Source organism: Aptenodytes forsteri, unplaced genomic scaffold, assembly GCF_000699145.1.
Source record: "Aptenodytes forsteri isolate BGI_AS27 unplaced genomic scaffold, ASM69914v1 Scaffold433, whole genome shotgun sequence".
Classification (NCBI taxonomy): Eukaryota; Metazoa; Chordata; class Aves; order Sphenisciformes; family Spheniscidae; genus Aptenodytes; species Aptenodytes forsteri.
Window position 1 is genome coordinate 2227548 of NW_008795028.1, and position 10774 is coordinate 2238321.

Consider the following 10774-nt stretch of genomic DNA (forward strand, 5'->3'; position numbering starts at 1 on the left):
CCCCTAGACTTGTGAGCATCCAGGTGGCATAGCAGGTCGTTGACTGCTTCCTCTTGGATTATGGGGGGTTCATCCTGCTCATCGTCCCTGCCTTCCAGCTCAGGGGGCTGAGTACCCTGAGGATAACTGGTCTGCCTGTTAAAGACTGAGGCAAAGAAAGCATTAAGTACCTCAGCCTTTTCCTCATCCTCGGTGACAATGTTCCCCCCCGCATCCAATAAAGGATGGAGATTCTCCTTGGCTCTCTTCTTGTCATTAATATATTTGTAAAAACATTTTTGTTGTCCCTAATGACAGCAGCCAGATTGCGTTCTAGCTGGGCTTTTGCCTTTCTCATTTCCTCTCTGCATGACCTAACGCGATCCCTGTATTCTTCTTGGGTTGCCCCAAGACTTGACAAAACTCCAGCAAATATACAATAGTTAGCAATCCTGGACTGGCAGAGAAATAAGCTCTTGATAGGTCTTTCCCATCTCTAATATCTCTGACTCTGTGATTCAATAATGACTGATTATTTTCCTTGGCTACAGGCAATGGTCTGTAGGAAGACAAGCTGAGGGGAAAGAAAAGAAAAAAAAAAAGAAAAAAAAAAGATGAGAATAAGAGATAAGAAAGAAAGAAGCAAGGAAAACAAAGGTAAGGAGGAAAGTGGAAGGAAGGAAGGTAGGTCATAAGGTAAACTCATGGTACAAGGACCCTGAAGAACAAGATTCAGTTTCCATTCTATCATACTTAACATGTCAGCATAGCAAATCTCTTATTTCCCCTGTGCCTCATCTTCCCACCATTAAGTTTTTAACATCCAGGGGTATGTGAGCAGCATGTCTGCCTATTAGTGGTATCTAATAAAAAACATTAATACCTGGAACAATGAAAGGCCAATCTTTTATTGTATTTCATAAAAATCCACAAATATTCCAACAGAAAAGGAAAAACAGGTACTGTCATGACAAGGCAACACGAATGTTTGTGGAACAATTTACTTAATAGTACTTTCATTCAAAAATAGAACAGTTTTTAATTTTGCATTGTGTAACATTTACAATCTGATCCAGAATGCATTTTATTTTTTAAGACTTTTACATTTCTTTAAATACATTTTGAAGCGGGCTATTTGTTTTCATATTTGGGTAACAAAAATTATTTTATTCCAACTTTCATTCTGAAAGAGAATGCGATACTCTGCATCTTCAGTCATCTAATGACATCCTTCATGTAATCCTACTGACAATGTTCTCTACCAAGTTTTGGTATTTACATTTAAAAAAAAAAAAACAACAACAACAAAAAAGAACACCAGGGTTTGAAGTGTTATAGACATGTTTTTCACCTTTTCTGCTCTGGTATCTGTCTCTTGAACGTATTCGCTACTTGAATCATTACACAGATGACCAAATTGAAATGCTGTATTTATATTTTACGATATCTCTTTACTTTTTATGAAAAAAAGTGAAACTGTCCCAAGACAAATGAATGATGAAGACATATTCCTGGCTCTTTTACATCACTTATCTTCTATTGTTCTTGACATGTATTGGAAAAGGCAGTAAATACTCTTCAATTAGTCCAATTCGCATTTGTGGGAGCTAAGTTTCAATGATGGACAAGCTATGTGATCGATATGAAGACTCATGATGGAACTGGACACACAACCCAGACCTCCAGCCCCCCAGCACAATGCCTCAGTCACTTACTCACATTGCCTCCTTTTTCCTACATATTTAAAAATACATGCAATAGAGAAAGAGATAATAAAGACCTTTCCAAAGCTGACATTCCACGTATGAGTAATGAAGGACAGAAGTATCAGAATCCAGCACTTCATAATCAATAAGGAAAATCGAAAAAGGGAACACAGTCCTGGGTTGTTGTTTTTTGGGTTTTTGGGTTTTTTTTTTAAATACATAGAAGTAATGAAAGAATAAAAAAGTCATAGTTGCCAAGACCAAAATCATGCTGTATAGTTAGCAATATAACACTATTACTTCTAGCAATAATAATAGATTTTATTGTGTGGAAGACAGATCATTTGTTTCACTTGCAATTAAATGCATTATTACTATTCTGTACAGCATGTAAACCATGACATGTAGACAAACACAATCTGTCAATTTCTCAGTGGGTCAACGCCATTTCCTAGAAGAGCATCACACAACCAACATCTGAGGTAAGAAAGGAAAATATGACAGGATCATCACCTTCAGATCTGGATGCAGTACAAAAAGGAAGCAATTTCCTCTTTGGTACACTTTGTAAATATCCACTGATACATTTAAAGGAAGTATGTTCCTTCCCATTGAAAGGGATGCTTGTTTTTCTGTTTTGCTATCTACATTTTAAAGAAATTGATAATTTTCCATCTGCCTTTCAGCTGGTAATTTTCTGAAAAGGTAAGTCTCCCCCTCACCAACCTGTATTTCACACTTGTAAGTGGAGATGTGATTACACGTCAGCAAAAATGAACAGGACCAATGAAATAAAACAACTGTTTCTCTACAAGATCATGAGGAAAAAAATATTAAAGACCAGATTTTCTGAGGTTAGCATTTCTTTTCAAATTATCTATACAACTGTGAAACCAGTTCAATCGTTTCGTAAAAGGTAAAAATGCATAACAGCATCTTCATGTATTACAGACATGTCATGTGAGTGGGACAAGCTGATGAAAATTGATATATATTTGTCTTATAGCAGTTACTTTGTCCCCCATAACCACGGCCTGGTAATCAGGAGCTCAAAGCAGAAGGCATCAGTCATAGAGGGACATTCTTTCCCTGAGTGCTGAGCCGTCCGGTATAGAGGCAAAGCCACTGCTGCCAAGAGGTAGCAGCACAGAGACAAATCTACTTCCACCCTGGCCCTACAGTGACAGATGTTCTTTTAAGATGCAGCCATAAGGACTTTGTTCCAATATTCCTCCCAATGTACAGAGACATCTTCTATGAATACTCCATAGCACAACCGTCCCATTCCACACTGCTATTCCACACAAGCATCAATCTTGATATGATACATAAAGCATTAATACAAAAGGCAAAATATTTCTCATCCACAGTCACAAAACAATTGTCAAATAATATGCTTTATGAATGTTTTCTCACAGTGTAATAAAAACTGCTATTGTTCTACAGAGAGAAACCATCAAGCAACTAATGTTCTACGAAGCTATTCTGGCTCATTGCTTCAGCTGCTCATCCCCTGTTGCAGCAGTTTTAATCCCAGAATTTTAAACCCCTTTCCCAATACTGGGTTCAAGCCTCAGCACTTGAGATTGGATTGTCTAATGCTAAGCACTGAAATCAACAGGATATAAGTTTCCTCATACTCCGAAGCCTTGATCTTGAAATTAACAGGAGATTTTAAGCATGACAAAAACACCTGAACAAGCCCCTAAGTCAATTATGTGCTGTAATACCTGTATGCTAGGAACATTATGATCACAGCTGAAGTGCAGATAACTCCTCAGCTGGTATAAACCAGCCGTTAATAAGTAGAGAAACATTGTACCACAGTTTCGGTTAATAAGTAAAATTACAGAGATTTTTTTTTTTTTCAATTTCTGTAATTTATGTCAATTTTAATTTATCACAGAAATAAGCCGTTACCACTTAATTGCTCTTACTGTACAGCAAAGATGCTTATAATGAATGATGATAAGCAGGAACATGAATGAACCGTTGCCAGGCAACCAATAAATAAAGGTTCCAAATAGCATGACCTCTCTTTAAAGGATAAAGCTCTAATCATAATTATTTTTCAAATCCATTCAGTGCCAACTAAAATCATGTTTGCAGCACTAATCCTGGTCTTCCTCATACAAAATGAAACCAAATCTGTCATCTGACATATCACAGATAACAAATTAAACAGACTCAACCTGCCTCTTCAGATTATGGTCAATAGTGTAGTTTGAGGATAGTGAACAGATTAGACAATAAACTGGAATCCAAAACAGAGAGGCGAGAAGAATTAAGCAATTTAAATAGGTTAATTAAAAAAAAAAAAAAAGCTACATTGTTACTTTAAGGATCTTCAAAAAGCACCAACACAAGAGTCCTCCAGTGTTTAACTCCACAAAATGATCATTCAATAAAGTAGAAGGATGAGACAGGCTTTAACATACTGAAAACAGATGCAGTTTGAAATGTTTTAAAATCTATAACACCACATTCTATCTTTATAAACTCTTACAACTCAGTCTTGCCGAGTGCATAAGCAGAGCTGAGGTGCCTAGAGCAAGCACTGACCTTTCAGATGGATTCAAATAAAACTGACAAAGAGCAGCATAAATCTTAAACCAGTTAAAGAACACAGTATATCCACTCTGAAGAAACAATGAATGCTTATGCAGGAGTTTTACATTATGCCTTCTGAATAACGGAAGGGGTGAGAGCTTGAGCTTGTTCAGGGGGTTTTGGTGAGCTAATAAATTGTGTATTTATTTTAGTAAGATCTCATGTCAGAAAACATTAGGAATACATGTTTTGGTAGGTTTACCTTGCACTACATAAGGTGATTACATAAATCTCTTTATTTAACCATTTTATTTCTTTCCTTTAGTAGAATTGAGAACCACTAATAGATGTGATGTTTAAACACTAAACAGACAAAAATTTGCAATAGGAAAATGAGATGAACTAGAATTATAAACAAATCCATCCTGCATCTAAGGTCTAACATACTATGTCAATTGCGAACTGGGACCATCTTTTCAATCTGTCTTTGAAAAAAATACAGGCAACAGAAACCATAAACATCCCTGCAACATTAGTAACACGAAATAATCTCATACTTCACAATGGAAAATTGATCTAGTGCAATTTTTGTAAACAGGAATTGTTGTTTAAACTACAGCTGAGAATGCAGTCTGCCAACTAGCAGTCTCCACATGTACTTCTTCGTATCAAATGAGAGCCAGTTCATTATATAGTAGGTATTTGCCTTCTGTGACAGAAGAGTGTTCTGTTGCCTATCAGACACATAACTTTCCAGTTATTTTCCTTACCTAGATATATCTGCTCATCAGAAGCCTTTACAGGATGTTTTCTATGTATCTATATTTCCTCAATAATCAAATAGGAAATACACCACATTATATCTATATTTTTATTGACTAGTATTTCACCCACTAACCACCTCCACCACCTGATTCAATAACTCCTCTCCAACCTTCTAATAATTTCAGTTCGCACTTCTTGTTCTAACAAAAATCCAATTCATTTAGTTGATACCTTATGCAAGAGTAAGATTTAGGATTTAAATAACTGACAATTATACCTACTCACTGCAACCAAAAACAATGCAGAAGACCCTGTAAAGTCCTTTTAGGACACATGGCACTATTTATACCAAAACCACCTTAATTGTTTCTCCACAGTTTTGAGCTTGCATTTTAATAAGTTACAAAAATACTGTGTTGTGCTTGCAAACCTGACATCCAAGCCCATTAGTTGAAGTGTGTAAAGGTGATATTGGAGGACTTTTTCCCCTCCCAAATGTTTATTCCTTTTCAATTACCAACTGAAGAATTAAACTGGTCTGTTTTTAAGCTTAAAAGACTCAAAGCCTATGGAAGAAAAGGTCATGCATTACCATTCAGCAGGAGCTGGAGGCTAACTGCAAAGTTTATTAACAATGAAAACAGTGGGGTTCTCAGCCACTTATTACCATGGAGGAAACTGATGGTATTTTTCTGAAGTTTGGATTCCACTGTATTTTGTTCCACAATATGCAATTTAACTGTCCCACCTCTGAAAATGGGAGGAGAGAAAAGAGTGTATTGTTTTAAGGAGCTGCTCACACTAAAGTAAGAGTCATTTTAAGATCTCCCCTAGGGATTCAAGCCTATATATTTAGCATTAGAAGAAGGAAAATAGAGCATAACTGCCAGCTTGAGGAGAGAGATGATGAAGCATGCTTTGTCTCTAGTGTTTCCTTTATCACAGATACAGTTAATGAAACTAGGTGCGATTCTAAGAACACTTCTTTGCTCAACAGGCTTACGCAGATACCCAGCTGAGTAAGAGTAGGCAGTATTAGGACCTGGAGATTAATCTTATTCTAGATTCATGCTGATCCTGTCTTCTGACCAAGATATTCTTGTTTCAGTAACCATTTTTCTTTTAAAATAATGGTGACTTTTTTTTTTATATTGAATACTTAATAGTAAGTTAAATATACACATACTTATTATTTAAATATATAAATAAACTAAGGGATAACATTAGAAGATAAACTCACAGGATAATACCAGCTCGAACAGTACAATACTATTGGTTTTAGGAAAACATATAAAAATATATATAGTCTATGATGATACTTGTGAAAGACCATCTATAGAAACTCTCAATAACATGCAAAGGAGTTATCTTTGAGCAACACAGAATATTATTACTATAGTGAGGAACCCAGGGAGGGAGGGGAGGGGGAAGTCGGTTGCTCTATCATTTTTTAGTAACAAATTACCTTGTGTGTGTTCTTGTTTCAATTTTACATTTTAAATGTTCTTTTAATAACTATTATTCCATTCAATATCTCACTGATGACATTTTCCTCTGCTAGTGTACAGAAATAGTTGAAAACAGTAGAAAAACTCTACATTGATGGACATATTCTTCCATTAGTGCACTTACTCATTGATGTTCTAGTTTTGGACCAGTAGTTCAGCACAGAGAAGAGGGAGCTAACAGTGCAGGCCTTAGTTTTTCTTATGATGTCAGAAACAATATCGCACAAAAATGCCACTAGTAATCAGTGAACTTTGAAAATTAACGCTAAAATCCTCCGACACATAAGAGTATGCAAATCTTAAACTTCATCATTACTTAAACTATCAGTTTACAATCATCTCTCACGCAGCTTTACCACAAAGCTTTCACTGACTCACAGTGCAGGTGTGCCCCTCCAGAGTCCTGTACTCCATGATCTGAATTCTACTCAGCTATGTCTATTACATGTAATACTACATACATGAATACATTTCAGGATTGACAACTCGGTTATCATCGCAAGCTTGAGGACTTCATCCATGTTAAATGAAATTTTACAGAGGGACAACAAAATTATAAAGAAGAACGGTAATGTTCATACAAGCTTGTAAACTTCAGCTTTGTGTTTTTCTTTTAAAAGATAACATTTTTATTTAATACCTTTGAGCTACAGTAGTATCTCCTAAGAATTGCCCTGGCTCACAGCCTAGCAAACCCCCATTGAAATAAACAAACAAACAAACAAAAACCTGTACAGATTTTTCTTATCAATCAGGAATGTGGATTAAATGAGACAGAATAACAAGAGAAAATTAATGATCTCTGCATTTTATAACGTTCAACAGGTATTATCTGTACTTTATTTGGAGACGAGAAAGAATGAAAAAAAATCTGCTTTGCAACCACCCTAAGCATTTGTTCAGTGACATTTCATTCAACTAAACGTACACCACTTCTTTTCTGAACCCTACTTCACATATTTATTCTTATTGTCGTAAGAAATGTTTGTCATATTTTCACAATTTACTATCTAGTACAACTGTTTTATGCACTTGTGCTGACAAGGATTGCACAGCACAATACATACATGCTGTTGCCAAGTCCTTTGCCTCAAATTTCCCATGCTTTTAGCTTTTGCTGTTCCCAACAAAAAGAAAGTTAGATTTTCAGCACTACCCAAACAACGTAAACATGGTAATGGCTGTTCTGGGGCAAGTCTCAGGTCCATTTAGCCCAGGACCACGTCACTGACAGTGGTCAAAGGCAGTGGCCTAGGGAAAGGCCCCGAATTAGGACAACTCTCGAATACTAGAGTAATTCCCTGGAACACTCTTCTGGCTCTCAGCAATCTGTGGCTCAAAGACTTAAATATGAAAAGAGACTGGGAGCGCTGGCATATGACAACACACTGTTTCAGAAGCGCTGTGAGGAAGAACAGGAGATGGCACATTTCAAAAGGGAGAAATATGTGTCCTCATCACACACACACGCACACACTACTTCATTCCACCCAACAGTGTTTCTTGCTCCTGTTATTGCCTTTGCCCTCAAAATGTGCTGTTTTCCATATGGAAGAGGTGGCAAAAATGAAAGTGTTTCCCTTCTTTCCTCATAAAACCTCCTTCTGACTGGAGTTGGCCTCCTGTTCATATTCCACTTGACTAAACCAATCTTTTTCTCCTCCCACACTAGCTCCATCTGCCGCCCGTCTCTCCAGCAGAGCCAGATGCCAGCAAAGCAGACTACTGTGGGAGGAGAAAGTTCTGTCGCTGGAATTTCATCCCTATACCCTGCAGGGGGCCAGCCTGTGAAGCCTGGAGAGGAGACAGAGAGCAACTTCCTCTCTTCCACGCTGCCTTCCCCTGCTCATCAGTAAAGAAGGCAGCTGAGGACACGAGCAAAAGAAGGATAAAACTTCAATGTGCACTCTGAAATTTGCAACTTTAATATTTATACGGCAAAAGTCTCACAATTGTACTCCAGACTCGACCATGGTACACACCGCATCAACATGTAAGAAGACATGAGTCCTGCCCCAAAGAGCTTACAATCAAACAGAAGCAGAGATGCACATTTGTGATAAGGAACAAACAAGAGTGACTAGAGCGCAGATGACAGAGAAAAAAAGACTAGGATTTATAATCAGGAGAGATCTTAATGATGGAGTAAAAAGGCAATACTTTCTGGAGAAATACAAGTCAGAGAGAGAAGCCACAGATGCGTGTTGTTAAGCTGAGAGGAGGATTGCATGTGGCAAGGGAAACTACCTGTAGAGAGGGAAAGACTAGAATGAAAGCAGACATGGGGAAAGAAAAAGTGATTTTTTTATATGTTTGAGGCGATCTTACATGAGGCAGAGGGAGAAGAAGTACAGGTAAGAACTTTAGACAAAAAGGGAGATAGTCTAGGGTCGGAGGAGCATCTGCGGCAGCAGTCTTGCCAGAGACAGTAGCAAGAATGAGTGTCACTGAGTGAGAACAAGAGCTCATACAAAACAAGCGAGTGTGCATATGCGTGAGACAGAGGAAAAGACACAGACTTCATTTCTCTGAGAGAAAGAATTGTGGGAACACAGGAGATGAAAGAGACTAGAAACAAGAATGAGTGAGGGTGGTATATGGGTGCAGCAGAAAGTTTGGAATGGGCAGGACAGAAGAAAGTGAAGGAACACACGGATCTAACAGAAAAGCAGAATTATATATTAGAAGTTGAAAGAGCACATATAAATTTAAGAGACACATAACAAGAAAGATGAAGAAGTCGAATAGACAGGGAAAGGAAGAGGGAAATACACACATCGCACTGAAACAGATTAAGAAAAAGGGCTCACAGCAGAACGAATGGAGTGACAGGAGGGGGAAAAAGAAGGGAAGATTATAAAGTCAGTAAAGGAACTTTAGTTAATAAAAAGCACTATGTAAAAACCCCAAACGGGAAAACTTGGAATGTATAGAAGAGTGACTGGAAATGGATGTGCACTGAATTCTCACTGTCACTGTAAACTCTTAGGGTTTGCCCCATCTAGGTATCCCCACATTTTAATCTTCTTCTTCACTTGGAAAAATTCTGTTTCCTGGTCCTCCACACCCTCTAACTTTTGTGCTGTAGTTGCACCTTTATGCCGTTTGTTTCACTATTTCTAGTGGCAACTCATTTTGTTACGTTTAAATGGGAAAAAGATCTTATTTTGTCAAATACTTTACCACAAAGAAACGTGCCAAAATCTCAAGTTTCCTTCCTCCTGTTCCCATAACGCTCTTTCATTCATTCTTCTTTCAAAAAAAAAAAAAAAAAAGGGGGCTGGGGGGGTAATGGTTGGTGGCTGGGGAAACTCAGCAATACAGCGGTATCTTAAGTCCGAGATATTCACAGAGCCTTCCCTGAGCTGTGTGTACATACTACGCCCCAGGTTTCCTCTGAGCCCGGGCTGAGGGTTTCCCGTCTTCCGTGGGCGAGGGCAGCGGGGAGGCACGGGCTGCGCTCCAGCGCTCAGCATCGCGCTTTGTGCTGCCGCGGATAACGGGATCTCCGGCTGAAACGCATCCATCAGGCGGGGGAACTCAGGGAGGGGAGCTAGCTACCGGCTGTTGGAAAGAAAGCCGACACAAGCGTATGCCCCGGCTGCTGGAAGACATGGCTGGCTGGCTATTTGATTTTATTTAGGGGATATAAAAAAAGGGAAGGGGGGAAAGGGAGAGGGGGAAGCACACACGCTCGCACACGCATACGGCTGATCTTACCTCCACATTGAAATACTGCTCCGCTTTGCACACTGTAGCACATAAAATCCAAAGGAAGGTTTGCAAGAAAAACACCCTGGGCTGAGACACGAAATCCAACCGGCTTCCAGTGCTGAATGCGAGTACGATCATAGTGAACTGTGCTTCAGTGGATGGAAGATCTCTCTTTCTCTCTCTTTGCCTTAAACAAATACACAAACAAACCAACCCTCCCCCGTGTCGGTGAAGAGCCCGTAGCGCAGGTTCACCCACAACAGGGGAGGAGGAGGAGGAGGAGGAGGAGGAGGAGCAGACACTTCACAGCACAGGCGGCGGCAGCGGCAGGGTCAGCTCTCACTCATCCTCACCACCAGTCCCGTAAGGAGGGAATGTGGCGTCCTAGTGCAGCCGCAGCTCCTGCACGACTCCCCTCTGCCCAGCAGCAGCAACCGCCTCCCCGTGTCCTCCCTCCTCTCCCTCCTCTCCCTCCTCCTTCTCCTCCCCTGCCTCCTCCCCCTCCACCTCCTCCCGGGGAAGGCCGGCTCGGCTCGGCTCGGCTCGGCTCGG

General features: G+C 39.4%; 1 protein-coding gene across 1 annotated transcript in view; it reads right to left on the reverse strand.

The window, feature by feature from the left end:
• Nucleotides 1-10665, reverse strand: part of MMP16 (matrix metallopeptidase 16) — a 191954-nt gene extending 181289 nt beyond the window's left edge. Inside the window, exon 1 of the mRNA XM_009276043.2 lies at nucleotides 10229-10665. Within this exon, the coding sequence (XP_009274318.1) occupies nucleotides 10229-10360 (132 nt within the window). The 5' untranslated portion in view covers nucleotides 10361-10665. The remainder of the gene's footprint in view (nucleotides 1-10228) is intronic.
• Between the last annotated feature and the right edge of the window lie 109 nt (nucleotides 10666-10774).